The sequence below is a fragment of the Coregonus clupeaformis genome, chromosome 20 (assembly GCF_020615455.1).
Source record: "Coregonus clupeaformis isolate EN_2021a chromosome 20, ASM2061545v1, whole genome shotgun sequence".
NCBI classification, from domain to species: Eukaryota; Metazoa; Chordata; class Actinopteri; order Salmoniformes; family Salmonidae; genus Coregonus; species Coregonus clupeaformis.
In genome coordinates, this window is record NC_059211.1 from 24,218,262 (window position 1) to 24,235,959 (window position 17,698).

Below are 17,698 nucleotides of genomic sequence, written 5' to 3' on the forward strand. Positions count from 1 at the left end.
GGCTCTGTACTCCAGCACTTTGGATTTGAAATTATACGATGACTATGAGGTTAAAGTGCAGACTGTCAGCTTTAATTTGAGGGTATTTTAATCTATATCAGGTGAACCGTTTAGAGATAGTCCTCTATCTATCTCTATGTAGCAGCAAGATCAGTGAGCCAGATAGGAAGAGGCAATCTTTGCACTGCAGCAGCACAGTAGTTCAGTTTGTCCTTTCAGGTTCCCCGTTGCGTCCATTTCATTGGCTATTCAGACTTGAACATGATTGGGTAAGACTTTATTCAATGGCGCTGGCCGTGGCGAATATGGAGCTAGTTAGCTAGATCACACTAACAGTATCCTGCAAAGAAGTAAACATTAGCTTATTGTTTATTGCTAGTTTCAAAGTAACAGTAACAAAGTTGGTCCTCAGACATCCCAGTACAGTAAGATACCATAACTGGCTATTTCTTTTTACCTCGCAGTTGTTGTTAGCAAGTTGACTAGCTAGTTACCTATTGACAAGTAAACTTTACAACCCATTTTTTAATTGTTGATAAATCTAGCTTCAACTAACTAGCTAACATTTTAATAATTATTACAATGTTGCCTTTGGCACTAGATAGTATAGCATTGCAAACGTTAGCAAGCTAGCTAACTAACTGATAAAGGTGTCTTGTATTTTTATTCTGCATTGTATAGGAAAGGGGTGTATTCGTTAATATTATGATAACTAACCCATTTCATCTGCGTATATGCGGAAGTGTATGGTGAACGAGTTTAGCTGGGGTGTATTCATTAGTCGAATTCTGCTGCAAAACGTTTCGTCTGTTGTAAAACATTTTGGATACTGCCGGCCTGGTCTTGTCTATTATAGATTATTCCCAAGCTCACTCAGGCACTGTCATTGACAAATTTAGCTTTTTCTTCGCTGACAAGTGCAGCAAAACTGACTGCCCCTTATTCCCTTGTTAATACTTCTGTGTTCTATTTTCAGCCCACAGAAATGCCTGCCTTCCGTCAAGTGGGGGAGAAGCAGCTCCCCAACCCTGTTCTGTGTATGGCATGGTCTCCAAAGAGGGATCTCATTGCCCTCGCGAACACTGCTGGCGAGGTAGGGAAAGAAACACACCCACATACAGTGGGGAGAACAAGTATTTGATACACTGCCGATTTTGCAGGTTTCCCTACTTACAAAGCATGTAGAGGTCTGTAATTTTAATCATAGGTACACTTCAACTGTGAGAGACGGAATCTAAAACAAAAATCCAGAAAATCACATTGTATGATTTTTAAGTAATTAATTAGCATTTTATTGCATGACATAAGTATTTGATACATCAGAAAAGCAGAACTTAATATTTGGTACAGAAACCTTTGTTTGCAGTTACAGAGATCATACGTTTCCTGTAGGTCTTGACCAGGTTTGCACACACTGCAGCAGGGATTTTGGCCCACTCCTCCATACAGACCTTCTCCAGATCCTTCAGGTTTCGTGGCTGTCGCTGGGCAATACGGACTTTCAGCTCCCTCCAAAGATTTTCTATTGGGTTCAGGTCTGGAGACTGGCTAGGCCACTCCAGGACCTTGAGATGCTTCTTACGGAGCCACTCCTTAGTTGCCCTGGCTGTGTGTTTCGGGTCGTTGTCATGCTGGAAGACCCAGCCACGACCCATCTTCAATGCTCTTACTGAGGGAAGGAGGTTGTTGGCCAAGATCTCGCGATACATGGCCCCATCCATCCTCCCTCAATAAGGTGCAGTCGTCCTGTCCCCTTTGCAGAAAAGCATCCCCAAAGAATGATGTTTCCACCTCCATGCTTCACGGTTGGGATGGTGTTCTTGGGGTTGTACTCATCCTTCTTCTTCCTCCAAACACGGCGAGTGGAGTTTAGACCAAAAAGCTCTATTTTTGTCTCATCAGACCACATGACCTTCTCCCATTCCTCCTCTGGATCATCCAGATGGTCATTGGCAAACTTCAGATGGGCCTGGACATGCGCTGGCTTGAGCAGGGGGACCTTGCGTGCGCTGCAGGATTTTAATCCATGACGGCGTAGTGTGTTACTAATGGTTTTCTTTGAGACTGTGGTCCCAGCTTTCTTCAGGTCATTGACCAGGTCCTGCCGTGTAGTTCTGGGCTGATCCCTCACCTTCATTTTACATTACATTTTACATTTTAGTCATTTAGCAGACGCTCTTATCCAGAGCGACTTACAGGAGCAATTAGGGTTAAGTGCCTTGCTCAAGGGCACATTTACGTCATTTAGCAGACGCTCTTATCCAGAGCGACTCACCAATTGGTGCGTTCACCCTATAGCCAGTGGGATAACCACTTTACAATTTTGGGGGGTAGAAGGATTACTTTATCCTATCCCAGGTATTCCTTAAAGAGGTGGGGTTTCAAATGCCTCCGGAAGGTGGTGAGTGACTCCGCTGTCCTGGCGTCGTGAGGGAGCTTGTTCCACCATTGGGGTGCCAGAGCAGCGAACAGTTTTGACTGGGCTGAGCGGGAACTATGCTTCCGCAGAGGAAGGGGAGCCAGCAGGCCAGAGGTGGATGAACGCAATGCCCTCGTTTGGGTGTAGGGACTGATCAGAGCCCGAAGGTACAGAGGTGCCGTTCCCCTCACTGCTCCATAGGCAAGCACCATGGTCTTGTAGCGGATGCGAGCTTCAACTGGAAGCCAGTGGAGTGTGCGGAGGAGGGGGGTGACGTGAGAGAACTTGGGAAGGTTGAACACCAGACGGGCTGCGGCATTCTGGATGAGTTGTAGGGGTTTAATGGCACAGGCAGGGAGGCCAGCCAACAGCGAGTTGCAGTAGTCCAGACGGGACTTCCTCATGATCATTGATGCCCCACGAGGTGAGATCTTGCATGGAGCCCCAGACCGAGGGTGATTGACTGTCATCTTGAACTTCTTCCATTTTCTAATAATTGCGCCAACAGTTGTTGCCTTCTCACCAAGCTGCTTGCCTATTGTCCTGTAGCCCATCCCAGCCTTGTGCAGGTCTACAATTGTATCCCTGATGTCCTTACACAGCTCTCTGGTCTTGGCCATTGTGGAGAGGTTGGAGTCTGTTTGATTGAGTGTGTGGACAGGTGTCTTTTATACAGGTAACGAGTTCAAACAGGTGCAGTTAATACAGGTAATGAGTGGAGAACAGGAGGGCTTCTTAAAGAAAAACTAACAGGTCTGTGAGAGCCGGAATTCTTACTGGTTGGTAGGTGATCAAATACTTATGTCATGCAATAAAATGCAAATTAATTACTTAAAAATCATACAATGTGATTTTCTGGATTTTTGTTTTAGATTCCGTCTCTCAAAGTTGAAGTGTACCTATGATCAAAATTACAGACCTCTACATGCTTTGTAAGTAGGAAAACCTGCAAAATCGGCAGTGTATCAAATACTTGTTCTCCCCACTGTATGTTTCATACCCAGATTAATGCCAGATCACATTTGCTTATATTGGGAGTAATTTCATTCATCTGTGTGTCAATCGATGTTTGTGTTGTAGCTGCTACTGCATCGCCTTGCCAATTTCCAGCGTGTTTGGAGCTTGCCACCCAATGAGAATACGGGAAAGGAGATCACTGCGCTTGCTTGGAGACCTGATGGCAAAAGTAAGAGATGGCAAGAGATGGACCTGATTATCTTAAATTACTAATCACATTGGAAGCATTGCATAGTTACGTTACTTTACCACTGTTGCAACAATAAACCATACACTCAACACAACATTATTTACATTTCCATTTTTAGCAGACGCTCTTATCCAGAGCGACTTACAGTTAGTGCGTGCATACATTATTTATTTTTCATACTGGCCCCCCGTGGGAACTACAGTGTGTCAGCCTCTGCATTTGTTTCACTGCCTATCTAATGTGTGTCCTCTGTGCTGTGTTCAGTCCTGGCCTTTAGCCTTGGGGACACTAAGCTGGTGGTGCTATGTGATGCAGAGAAGGCAGAGATCCTTCACCTGTTTTCAGTGGAGAACCCTGTGTCCTGCATGCACTGGATGGAGGTGCTGGAGGAGAGCAGGTCTGCAGGGGGGAGGAGTGGTTACACTAGACTTCTATTTAAGTGTGTGTGAACGGTGTACTCAAATATTAACCTCCTGTCTTTTAGCGTCCTCAACTCATTCTACACCTCTGAAGACGAGTCCAACCTTTTTCTTCCCAAGTTGCCAACTCTTCCCAAGAGGTAAACATGTCTGTATAATGTCACTGACAACACATCAATCATTTGACATTTATTCAAGTAAAATACATTTAGGAAAACTTGGTTCTTGGTTCTTGTGTTGACACAAACAGTACAGCATTTTTCTTGTTTAGTGCCATCTGCCCCCTACTAAAGGAATGTTTTGTTTATTCTCAGCTACAGTACTACATCAAAGATATTCAGGTATGTTTATATATCTTCAGCGACAGTGATTCATTTAAATGATATTTCAGACAATCTGTCTGCATTAGAATACATGTTTTTTCATAACCAACTCACTGTCTCGTAGTGAGGAGAAGTCAGACGAGATCCTGAACCTGTTAGGAGAAGTGAGGTGTGTGCTGAAAGTTTCACATGCTTTATTATTGAACATTTTGTTAAAGCACAATCTCATTTACACATACAAATACTTACACATCCGTCAATTGTCTGCAGACTAAACATCCTGGTTCTTGGTGGAGGTTCCGGCTTTGTGGAGCTGTATGCCTATGGGATGTATAAGATCGCCACTTTACCAGGGGTAAGATTGCACTCACACACTTATGCACTGGTTCACTCACCCACTCTCTGCAGTGACTATGATGTAACCAACAGATTATCTTCGTCAGGTTCCTGGGACATGTCGCAGCCTGTGTCTGTCCAGTGACCTGAAGTCCTTGTCTATCATCACAGAGATCAGGTCAGCTGACAACGACCCAGAGATCTGCTACATCCAGGTAATCAGTTATGCCCACATTTAAGTGAAATGAAGCATGTTTCTGACCCATCATGTCATCTTCTATGTTCTTCACTTATTTGAGGTCTTTCTCTGTGTATGTTTTTTGTCTCCTCCAGCTCGACACAGGGCTGCTGTCCGAATGTCTCCCTGAGGTCACCAGGATGGCACGCAAGTTCACCCACATCTCCACTCTGTTGCAGGTCAGTGCCCTCCTTATGTAACTAATATGACTAGAAGTCTCCTCATAGTTCATATTTCCATGGAGGTATTTGAGGGCATTCATCAAACTAGTCTGGCTATTGGTCTTTCTTTCTCTCTCTCCAACTTATTCTGTCTTTCTCTGTATCTTTCCTTCAGTACCTGCGTCTCTCTCTCACCTGTATGTGTGAGGCTTGGGAGGATATCCTCATGCAGATGGACCTTCGGCTCACTAAGTTCGTTCAGGTCAGTGGTCACTGTTTAGGGCCCGGTTTCCCAAAAGCATCTTAAGGCTAAGTTCATCGTTAGAACCTTCGTAGGAGCATCGATAAATCTCCGAGCTGTTTCCCAAAACCATCGATATTAAAGTTGCGCATGTAAATGAACGGCTACCTCAGACCACTCGTAGAATAGCTAAATGCGTTGTTAGATATTTTTTGGCGCTTCCGCGTCACTTTATACAGACGAAAAAACCTCTAAATACAAAATCAAGATGTTTATCGCCAATAACTTCAGAATGAATGTGAACACAAATACAAAGGTGCCAATGTTTTTGCAATTGTTACAAACAAGCGAAGCATATAAAGATGTTTCAAATGAAAACTGAGATGACTGAATTAAAAGATACATACAGTATAGGCTATAGAGAACAAGTATTTGATACACTGCCGATTTTGCAGGTTTTCCTACTTACAAAGCATGTAGAGGTCTGTAATTTTTATCATAGGTACACTTCAACTGTGAGAGACGGAAAATCACATTGTATGATTTTTAAGTAATTGATTTGCATTTTATTGCATGACATAAGTATTTGATACATCAGAAAAGCAGAACTTAATATTTGGTACAGAAACCTTTGTTTGCAATTACAGAGATCATACGTTTCCTGTAGGTCTTGACCAGGTTTGCACACACTGCAGCAGGGATTTTGGCCCACTCCTCCATACAGACCTTCTCCAGATCCTTCAGGTTTCGGGGCTGTCGCTGGGCAATACGGGCTTTCAGCTCCCTCCAAAGAGTTTCTATTGGGTTCAGGTCTGGAGACTGGCTAGGCCACTCCAGGACCTTGAGATGCTTCTTACGGAGCCACTCCTTAGTTTCCCTGGCTGTGTGTTTCGGGTCGTTGTCATGCTGGAAGACCCAGCCACGACCCATCTTCAATGCTCTTACTGAGGGAAGGAGGTTGTTGGCCAAGATCTCGCGATACATGGCCCCATCCATCCTCCCCTCAATACGGTGCAGTCGTCCTGTCCCCTTTGCAGAAAAGCATCCCAAAATAATGATGTTTCCACCTCCATGCTTCACGGTTGGGATGGTGTTCTTGGGGTTGTACTCATCCTTCTTCTTCCTCCAAACACGGCGAGTGGAGTTTAGACCAAAAAGCTCTATTTTTGTCTCATCAGACCACATGACCTTCTCCCATTCCTCCTCTGGATCATCCAGATGGTCATTGGCAAACTTCAGAAGGGCCTGGACATGCGCTGGCTTGAGCAGGGGGACCTTGCGTGCGCTGCAGGATTTTAATCCATGACGGCGTAGTGTGTTACTAATGGTTTTCTTTGAGACTGTAGTCCCAGCTCTCTTCAGGTCATTGACCAGGTCCTGCCGTGTAGTTCTGGGCTGATCCCTCACCTTCCTCATGATCATTGATGCCCCACGAGGTGAGATCTTGCATGGAGCCCCAGACCGTGGGTGATTGACCGTCATCTTGAACTTCTTCCATTTTTGTTTTAGATTCCGTCTCTCAAAGTTTAAATGTACCTATGATAAAAATTACAGACCTCTACATGCTTTGTAAGTAGGAAAACCTGCAAAATCGGCAGTGTATCAAATACTTGTTCTCCCCACTGTATGTCAATGATATAGAAATACATTTCATGTTCATTCAATTGAGTTCTATTTTGCTAATTGTAGGCTACTGTCTGTAATTTTTGCCTCAATATATTTCATGATGTGTAACGTGCGCACTGATGTGCCAAAGATTTAGTGCATTATTATAGGGTAAACATTAGAATAAGCCTCCTCAATATTTGTAGCCATAGGTGTTAATCTCTCATAGGAGCTGATCCGTCGTCAGTATTGTGGAATCATTCTAATGTTAAGGTAATATTTGAAAGGGAGCGCTGAACGCTGATCCCAGAGCAGCGCAGCCTTTCTTTTGATCCTATCAGAATCGACACATGCCTCAACGACGCACTTAGCGAAGGTTCTCTCTGCGTGGTCTTTTTGGAAACGCATTACATCTTCGGCCGTTATAGGAAAGATGCATCATTAAAACACTCGTAAGCCTAAGTTCTATCAGGAAACCGGGCCCCGTTCAGTCTGCCTCCAGCCCATTTTCCAATAATGACAGCACACCTAAAAGACTTGATCTGAACCAATTCCTCTTTTTAGGAGAAGAACACCAGCACACAAGTCCAGGATGAGTTTCTGGAGCTTCTACTATGGGGACAGTCGAGGTGAGAAAAGTGTTACTGTGATCCAATGACACTTGTACGCTACCATGTCCTCCACAGAACATGCTTTCTAATAAGTAATAGAGTATGTAGTTGTGAGCACTAATGCAAAAAGATGTTCAACAGGCCTTTCATTTGTGATGTAGTGCTTCAAAGGGTCCTGTAGGTGGCACTACAGGACATAAACCTAATCTGACATGGAAAAGACTGATTTTGAGATGTCAAAAGTTTTTTTATGTGCAGACTTTAACCGAATTCTGTATTTTTAACCAGCCCTGAACTACAGGCTCTCCTCATGAATCAGCTGACCGTCAAGGTGAGCTGAATAATAAAGTTGTTCAAAGATTGAGTATGATTGTGGGTGGTCATTTTGTAGCTTTGTAAGACTGATGTGATTTTTTTGTGTTTCATAGGGGCTGAAGAAGCTGGGCCAGTCTATAGAAACCTCTTACTCCAGCATTCAGAAGCTGGTGATCAGCCACCTGCAGAGGTAGCAACTCAACTGACATGAATAATTATCTCTTCTCTTATCGTGACCCATAATGCCCTTTTTCGGGACCATACAATGCAAATGTCAAGAAATTGCATCTTGATTGTGATACCAATCCCCTCTTTTCCTCTCCTCTCTCCAGTGGTTCAGAGGCTCTGTTGTACCACCTCAGTGAGGTGAAGGGGATGTCTCTATGGAAACAGAAGTTCCAGCCTCTAGGCCTGGACTCAGCAGCTATAGAAGGTATAGTGCTTAGATCATGCAATTAATTAATTAGTCTGTGATGAGATCAGGGCTTGACTGCTCGCAGGATTTTACCTCAAATTAAAGTTATGTGAATATTTCTGTTTCGTTATAGATGCCATTACAGCTGTGGGTTCATTCACTTTGAAAGCCAACGAACTTCTACAGTGAGTTTGCATGCTTATTGATATGCTATTAGATTAGTATTTTGTTATTTTAATATCACATTTTCAACCCTGGTGTTTGTTAAACCTCTCCCCCTCATGTCATTTCTCACTGTCTGTCTCTTACTCAGAGTGATTGACAAGAGCATGAAGAACTTCAAAGCCTTTTTCCGGTGGCTGTATGTAGGTAAGACCTCACCTTTTTTGGGAGCTTGAGATATAGCACCTTTTAGCGACTGATGGAACATTTGGTATATTTAAAATATCAATGATTATTAAATGCAAGTGTTTTAATGCATTTTTATTTTCCTGCAGCTATGCTAAGGATGTCAGAGGACCACGTCCCTCCAGAACTCAATAAGGTGAGATTCAGGTTGTGAACGTGAGACAGAGGAAGAGTTGATCAAAGTAGTGTGATAAACTGTTCCATATGTAAACCGTTGGTATAATGTCAATCTATCCCATTGACCTCAGATGACCCAGAAGGACATTGCCTTTGTGGCAGACTTCCTGTCTGAGCACTTCAGTGAGGTAAGATTTATTGGATAAATAGAATAGCACTTAATTTCCACAGCTTTTCACAAACTAGCCAATTACATGCCCTCTCCTCTGCTCTGACAGAACGAAGAGCTGTTTGACCGGAAAGGGAAGTACTTTAATGTGGAGCGGGTCGGTCAGGTGAGGGACAAGTGTAGTCTGACTGTGTGTATTTTAGTGTGTGTGTGATCAGTGTACAATGACACACTTTTTGTCCTTTCTTTGCAGTACCTGAAGGATGAGGATGAGGATCTAGTGTCTCCGCCCAACACCAAGGGGAACCAATGGCTGAAGTTTCTGCAGGAGAGCACACACTTGAAAGGTGAACTATAACCTTTATCTCAGAAGAGACAACTATGCAGGACGTGTGTGGTTATTATCATTCTAATTAGATTTGTTTATTTTTAAAAATCACCTTTATTTAACCAGGTAGGCCAGTTGAGAACAAGTTCTCATTTACAACTGCGACCTGGCCAAGATAAAGCAAAGCAGTGCGATTAAAAACAACAACAACACAGTTACATATGGGAAAATCGTACAGTCAATAACACAATAGAAAATCTATATACAGTGTGTGCAAATGTAGTAAGTTATGGAGGTAAGGCAATAAATAGGCCATAGTGCAAAATAATTACAATTTAGTATTAACACTGGAGTGATAGATGTGCAAAATATGATGTGCAAATAGAGATACTGGGGTGAAAATGAGCAAAATAAATAACAATATGGGGATGAGGTAGTTGGGTGGGCTAATTTCAGATGGGCTGTGTACAGGTGCAGTGATCGGTAAGGTGCTCTGACAACTGATGCTTAAAATTAGTGAGGGAGATAAGAGTCTCCAGCTTCAGATATTTTTGCAGTTCGTTCCAGTCATTGGCAGCAGAGAACTGGAAGGAATGGCAGCCAAAGGAGGTGTTGGCTTTGGGGATGACCAGTGAGATATACCTGCTGGAGCGCAGACTATGGGTGGGTGTTGCTATGGTGACCAATGAGCTAAGATAAAGCAGGGATTTGCCTAGCAGTGATTTATAGATGGCCTGGAGCCAGTGGGTTTGGCGACGAATATGTAGTGAGGGCCAGCCAACAAGAGCGTACAGGTCACAGTGGTGGGTAGTATATGGGGCTTTGGTGACAAAATGGATGGCACTGTGATAGACTATATCCAATTTGCTGAGTAGAGTGTTGGAGGCTATTTTGTAAATGACATCGCCGAAGTCAAGGATCGGTAGGATAGTCAGATTTACGAGGGCATGTTTGGCAGCATGAGTGAAGGAGGCTTTGTTGCGAAATAAGAAGCCGATTCTAGATTGAACTTTGGATTGGAGATGCTTAATGTGAGTCTGGAAGGAGAGTTTACGGTCTAACCAGACACCTAGGTATTTGTAGTTGTCCACATATTCTAAGTCAGACCCGCCGAGAGTAGTGATTCTAGTCGGGCGGCGGGTGCAGGCAACGTTCGATTGAAGAGCATGCATTTAGTTTTACTAGCATTTAAGAGCAATTGGAGGCTACGGAAGGAGTGTTGTATGGCATTGAAGCTCGTTTGGAGGTTTGTTAACACAGTGTCCAATGAAGGGCCAGATGTGTCGTCTGCGTAGAGGTGGATCTGAGAGTCACCAGCAGCAAGAGCGACATCATTGATATACACAGAGAATAGAGTCGGCCCGAGAATTGAACCCTGTGGCACCCCCATAGAGACTGCCAGAGGTCCAGACAACAGGCCCTCCGATTTGACACATTGAACTATATCTGAGAAGTAGTTGGTGAACCAGGCGAGACAGTCATTTGAGAAACCAAGGCTATTTAGTCTGCCAATAAGAATGCGGTGATTGACAGAGTCGAAAGCCTTGGCCAGGTCGATGAAGACGGCTGCACAGTACTGTCTTTTATCGATCACTGTTACTATATCGTTTAGGACCTTGAGCGTGGCTGAGGTGCACCCATGACCAGCTCGGAAACCAGATTGCATAGCGGAGAAGGTACGGTGGGATTCGAAATGGTTGGTGATCTGTTTGTTAACTTGGCTTTCACATACTTTCGAAAAGCAGGGCAGGATAGATATAGGTCTGTAACAGTTTGGATCTAGAGTGTCACCCCCTTTGAAGAGGGGGATGACCGCGGCAGCTTTCCAATCTCTGGGGATCTAAGACGATACGAAAGAGAGGTTGAACAGGCTAGTAATAGGGGTTGCGACAATTTTTTTCTCCAAAAGATTGTCTAGCCCAGCTGATTTGTAGGGGTCCAGATTTTGCAGCTCTTTGAGAACATCAGCTATCTGAATTTGGGTGAAGGAGAAGGGGGGGGGCATGGGCAAGTTGCAGAGCTGGTGGCCAGGGTAGGGGTAGCCAGGTGGAAAGCATGGCCAGCCGTAGCAAAATGCTTGTTGAAATTCTCGATTATCGTAGATTTATCGGTGGTGACAGTTTTTCCTAGCCTCAGTGCAGTGGGCAGCTGGGAGGAGGTGCTCTTATTCTCCATGGACTTTACAGTGTCCCAAAACCTTTTGGAGTTAGTGCTACAGGATGCAAATTTCTGTTTGAAAAAGCTAGCCTTTGCTTTCCTAACTGATATTGGTTCCTGACTTCCCTGAAAAGTTGCATATCGCGGGGGCTGTTCGATGCTAATGCAGTACGCCACAGGATGTTTTTGTGCTGGTCAAGGGCAGTCAAGTCTGGGGTGAACCAGGGGCTATATCTGTTCTTTTTGAATGGGGCATGCTTATTTAAGATGGAGAGGAAAGCACTTTTAAAGAACAACCAGGTATCCTCTACTGACGGAATGAGGTCAATATCCATCCAGGATACCCGGGCCAGGTCAATTAGAAAGGCCTGCTCGCTGAAGTGTTTTAGGGAGTGTTTGACAGTGATGAGGGGTGGTCGTTTGACCACGGACCCATTACGGACGCAGGCAATGAGGCAGTGATCTCTGAGATCCTGGTTGAAGATGGAGGAAGATTGGTTTGGCATTGTTTTTCTCTATTGTTGTGACTGATTGCCTTACTGAACTGACATTGTACCTAATTGATTGGTTTATCCAGAGAGCCCGCTCCTCTTCCCTTCGTACCCTCAGAAGTCCCTACACTTTGTGAAGAGGATGATGGAGGGGGTGATTGAGTTGTGTCTACAGAAACCTGCTGTAAGTCTAAAACACAAACACACACACACACACACACAATGAAACCCATATTCATTTGCCTTTAGAACTGAAGTGTAGACCACTTAATTTGGTCCCTGGCATAAGAAGCACTTTGCCAAAGTTTTTCTTACAAATAAGAAAGTAATTTGGCCCACACTGCTGTGTGAAACTTGGCTCAGAATCTGCTGAGTCATGCATTCATAAGACTGCCAGAAGTTCCAGGAAGCTATAAATCTAACTCTCCACAACAGAGTTTTCATCTTGCAGTATATCTCTCTCTCCCTCCTCCTTCTCACACACTAGTTTAGTTACCTTGTCCATCACTTCTCTATCCTCCTTCTCAACTTTTGTTTTGTTTTCCGGTGGTAATAGGATTTCACTGCAGTAACAAGCCACACATCGCCACCACAGGAGGTTGGTGGGACCTTAATTGGGGAGAAAGGGCTTGTGGTAATGACTGAAGCAGAATTAGTTGAATGGTATCAAACACATGGTTTCCATGGTTTCCAGGTGTTTGATGCCATTCCATTTGTTCCGTTCCGTCTGTTTATTATGAGCCGTTCTCCCTTCAGCAGCCTCCTGTGATCGCCACATACAGTGGGGAAAAAAAGTAGTTAGTCAGCCACCAATTGTGCAAGTTCTCCCACTTAGAAAGATGAGAGGCCTGTAATTTTCATCATAGGTACACGTCAACTATGACAGACAAAATGAGAAAATAAAATCCAGAAAATCACATAGTAGGATTTTTTATGAATTTATTTGCAAATTATGGTGGAAAATAAGTATTTGGTCAATAACAAAGGTTTCTCAATACTTTGTTATATACCCTTTGTTGGCAAATGTTTTCTGTAAGTCTTCACAAGGTTTTCACACACTGTTGCTGGTATTTTGGCCCATTCCTCCATGCAGATCTCTAGAGCAGTGATGTTTTGGGGCTGTCGCTGGGCAACACAGACGTTCAACTCCCTCCAAAGATGTTCTATGGGGTTGAGATCTGGAGACTGGCTAGGCCACTCCAGGACCTTGAAATGCTTCTTACGAAGCCACTCCTTCGTTGCCTGGGCGGTGTGTTTGGGATCATTGTCATGCTGAAAGACCCAGCCACGTTTCATCTTCAATGCCCTTGCTGATGGAAGGAGGTTTTCACTCAAAATCTCACGATACATGGCCCCATTCATTCTTTCCTTTACACGGATCAGTCGTCCTGGTCCCTTTGCAGAAAAACAGCCCCAAAGCATGATGTTTCCACCCCCATGCTTCACAGTAGGTATGGTGTTCTTTGGATGCAACTCAGCATTCTTTGTCCTCCAAACACGACGAGTTGAGTTTTTACCAAAAAGTTCTATTTTGGTTTCATCTGACCATATGACATTCTCCCAATCCTCTTCTGGATCATCCAAATGCACTCTAGCAAACTTCAGACGGGCCTGGACATGTACTGGCTTAAGCAGGGGGACACGTCTGGCACTGCAGGATTTGAGTCCCTGGCGGCGTAGTGTGTTACTGATGGTAGGCTTTGTTACTTTGGTCCCAGCTCTCTGCAGGTCATTCACTAGGTCCCCCCGTGTGGTTCTGGGATTTTTGCTCACCGTTCATGTGATCATTTTGACCCCACGGGGTGAGATCTTGCGTGGAGCCCCAGATCGAGGGAGATTATCAGTGGTCTTGTATGTCTTCCATTTCCTAATAATTGCTCCCACAGTTGATTTCTTCAAACCAAGCTGCTTACCTATTGCAGATTCAGTCTTCCCAGCCTGGTGCAGGTCTACAATTTTGTTTCTGGTGTCCTTTGACAGCTCTTTGGTCTTGGCCATAGTGGAGTTTGGAGTGTGACTGTTTGAGGTTGTGGACAGGTGTCTTTTATAATGATAACAAGTTCAAACAGGTGCCATTAATACAGGTAACGAGTGGAGGACAGAGGAGCCTCTTACAGAAGAAGTTACAGGTCTGTGAGAGCCAGAAATCTTGCTTGTTTGTAGGTGACCAAATACTTATTTTCCACCATAATTTGCAAATAAATTCATTACAAATCCTACAATGTGATTTTCTGGATTTTTTTTCATAGTTGACGTGTACCTATGATGAAAATTACAGGCCTCTCTCATCTTTTTAAGTGGGAGAACTTGGCCAATTGGTGGCTGACTAAATACTTTTTTCCCCCCACTGTACCCAAGGAACACTGTTAGCATGTTACAGGTTCATGAAACGGTTATCTTTCTAATTCAATTAGTTTTCCATGACTAGATAGCAGTGTTGAGAGATTACATAAATCCAAAAGAAGTCATATGAATTTGAGTCATGACATGACACTAGTTGTGTTGATACTGATTTGTTCTCTGTTTGTAGGAGGTCATTGGAAGGTCTGTGAAACAGGCTGTTTGTTTACCTCTCTACACTGTGCCAGAGAGGTAAGGACATATTTATCTTCTCTTCACAATAACAGTTGTATTTAATCAATTGTGTTTATTAATTTGTGGTATGTTTATTTGTTTCATTTTATTGTTTCTGTCTTTGCAGCTCAGAAAACACTCCAAGGCTTTTTGAACTTCCATCATTGTAAGTAACAAAAAAACATATTGTCATTTTTCTCATATCACCAAAACACTCTCCTCATAATGGTAATGAAGATCATGTATATTACCAAGGTTATTATTATGTTAACATTGATGCACATTTTTTATTGATGTCCAGGTACAATGATAAGAAGACCAATATGCACTATGGAGTGTTCTGCATGCCAGAGATTTCACCCTGCAAGCTTTACCTACTGCGGAAGTGTACTGACCCATGCAGGTACAATACAACACTGCACCCTATTTTAATCTGGTTCAATCCAGATTTGCTTTGTCGTTGATCCCCAAATAGCTCAATGTCTATGCTTTTTTTGTTTGTCTGACTGTTATATATTTTTATGTCTGTTGTCACAGGCCTGTTCCCAATGGTCTCATGGCGATAGATCTGAGTAAAGTTCTCTGTCACAGTAATGATGATGCTGCTGCTGGAGTCAGGTGAGTGCCTCTCTTGTCTTCCTCTCTTTGCTAGAATCCTAAAACTCAATTACCGCAACCTCTACTATACAGGCAAATTATGGGCTCATGTATTGCATATTACTTTGCTCTTATGATGATCTGCAATTGATTCCCTGTGCGTTTTTATTAGTGTTAATGATTGTTATAGAACCACGTTGTCTGTGTTTCAGTTCTGACTGTGTGTACAGTTGCCAGGATGCTCGTTTCTATGATGACGAGACATTGACAGTGGTGCTGCGAGCATCAGAAGAGGAGGAAAACAGGGGGCGTGTCCTTGCCCAGCTCCCTCTTGGCTCTGCCCTCAGCTGTGAGCAGGAGTTCAACTGGGACCCCAGTCTTAGGTGTGTGTGATTGAAACACCTGTCTCCCTAACATGCAAACCTAGTCCTATATTCCTAAACCCAAGTAGTGACCTACTCGTAACTGTAACCTACAACTCACCTCAAACCCTCAATTATGATCTACCTGATTACAAGCTGAAACTCAAGACTTGCACGTAAACACCAACTATAACCCTAACCTGTAATTCACCTGTTCTACACTAGAGATTTACTGTAGGTATTTGCTGTGTGTCTACTTTAGTTATCTCCACTGTACTAGTCACCATGGGTCACCTGTGGTATCTGTATTCTCAGATTGGACCAGCAGAGCGGCACCATCCCTGTCAAGGGGCTGGTGCTAGAGAACCAGTGGCGAGACTTGGAGAACATGAAGGCCCAGTTTGTGGCTGTGAATGGGATCCGGAAAGTGGCCTGTGTGGTAAGACAATGGAAAGGGTATTCCCTTACTAAGGTTTTATCTGGCTTCACTAAGCAGCGATGCACCTCAATGACCATGTATTGAACACCAAAACAGTTTGGCCTAACAGTGGTTCAGAATCTCTGTCTGAGGTCCCTCTGTCTTTTCCCTCTCTCAGCTGAGCTCCAACCTGCGGCACGTCCGTGTGTATGAGATGGACGTGGAAGATGAGGAGGATGAAGAGCGGCCTGAGTCGCAGAACGCCAGCTCTGACCAGGACGGCCTGGAGGAGATGCCAGCCATCCAGGGGGAGGCAGAGGGAGGAGAGACCGAGGGAGGGGGACAAAGTGCTAAGGAGCAACTGGAGTCTGGGGAAGCACTGGAGCTCTCATAGCAAAACCTTGGCCACGTTCAGTTGCCAAATGTTCTCGAACGTTGCAGATAGAAATGCCATGAATAGAGCTGATGTGATTCCTTATTCTACATGTCAGAGGCGTGTTTCTTCTACATAGGCAATTTCTATCTGAACGTTCTAAAACGTTGTGTCCTGCTGAACGCGCACCTTATCTAGGCTAGAATAACAACTCAACAACCCCCCACCCTGTACTTTTGCAGTAATCATAATCAATGCCACCATTGCAAAGCCGTCGTCCCCCTCCCAGCACTTTTATCTCTCACAAAGTAAGAAATAAATGTTTTGATAAGAAAACAGGCTTCTGGTTTATGTTTTGATGTGGTTGTTCCCTATGTCTGTAAGGCAAGTGTAGATTGGTCTCTAGATAGATAATGTAACATGGATCTGATCCTCACAGATAAGAGTCAAGAATTCTGTTTTGATCAACCAATGCTTCAGTCATAAATGTAGTATTTTAAGATGAGAGTTTAACACAAATTCCTAGAATACAGTACAAAGATAAAATATTTGAGACTATATCTAATGACGTTCTACTCAATATACTCTTTAAACTAATTTCCTGTATCCCCTTCTCCCTCATACTAGATCTCAGCCTCTCTCTTTCCCTCTGATACTGCCCATACTGTAGCAATACATGCTCCACAGTCTCTGTTTCCCGGCAATAATCACACATTCAACCGTCTGTGTCCCACCCTTAATCTTGTAAAAATTGCCTCCTCTCTTCTGTCCCTTCCTGCCGTCCTACCCTCCCCAACTTTCCTCTGTACTTGAAATAAATGCCTGCCCTTAGTATCTCTATTCCACTGCTCCTGCCATCTCTGCACCATCACTGTCCATATCAGGCTTTTTGCCTCTGCCTTGCTCATTGAATCTACAACATCAACATCCCCACTACTAAGTGCTTGTTTAGCCAGTACATCAACTGCCTCGTTCCCCTCCACATGGGCTGGGGCCCAAGCAAATCTTATCTGTCTAATCCTGCCATGGGTTTGTAGCACCTCATAAAGCAGGTCTTGTCTGCTACGTGAGCTAAAGGACTGGAGACTCATCAACACTGCACCTGAATTAGAGCAAATAACCACTCTGTCTGGCTTGACTTCCTCCACCCACTACAAGGCCAACAGTATGGCCATCAGCTCTGCCGTCTATACAGCCAGATGATCTGCAATACGTTTATTTAGCCCATTCATAGACGCGAACTACCTTACGCGTCTATTCATGAAGGTATCTTCTGGCTGGGGGAGTTTTGTTAAGAGCCTCGGCCCTCGTTCTGAACGTTAACACGCAACGCTTGCGGTACGGTTTTGGAAACTTTTTTTTTTTTAAACAAAAGGTTAAATTACCAGCCATCTTTATAGGGTTAATGTTCCCA

At 43.9% G+C, this 17,698-nt stretch overlaps 1 protein-coding gene across 3 annotated transcripts; it reads left to right on the plus strand.

Annotated features, from left to right (window-relative positions):
• Positions 1–285: 285 nt before the first annotated feature.
• anapc4 (anaphase promoting complex subunit 4) lies at positions 286–16,620 on the plus strand. Of its 3 annotated transcripts, none has more exons than XM_041839130.1 (29): positions 286–425; positions 977–1,093; positions 3,500–3,605; positions 3,891–4,023; positions 4,111–4,185; positions 4,360–4,386; positions 4,493–4,537; positions 4,639–4,723; positions 4,812–4,919; positions 5,038–5,121; positions 5,279–5,365; positions 7,514–7,578; positions 7,849–7,891; positions 7,989–8,065; positions 8,208–8,308; positions 8,424–8,475; positions 8,604–8,659; positions 8,788–8,834; positions 8,947–9,003; positions 9,094–9,150; positions 9,238–9,331; positions 12,047–12,144; positions 14,491–14,552; positions 14,662–14,700; positions 14,836–14,937; positions 15,072–15,152; positions 15,344–15,514; positions 15,809–15,932; positions 16,090–16,620. In XM_041839130.1, exons 2-29 carry the CDS (start codon positions 986–988, stop codon positions 16,303–16,305), a joined length of 2,400 nt encoding a protein of 799 aa, XP_041695064.1. In that variant the 5' UTR covers positions 286–425; positions 977–985; the 3' UTR covers positions 16,306–16,620. The 3 variants fall into 3 exon arrangements, with proteins under 3 accessions (XP_041695064.1, XP_041695066.1, XP_041695065.1); XM_041839132.1 differs by having other exon boundaries at positions 15,362–15,514; XM_041839131.1 differs by having other exon boundaries at positions 4,366–4,386.
• The last annotated feature ends 1,078 nt before the right edge of the window (positions 16,621–17,698 follow it).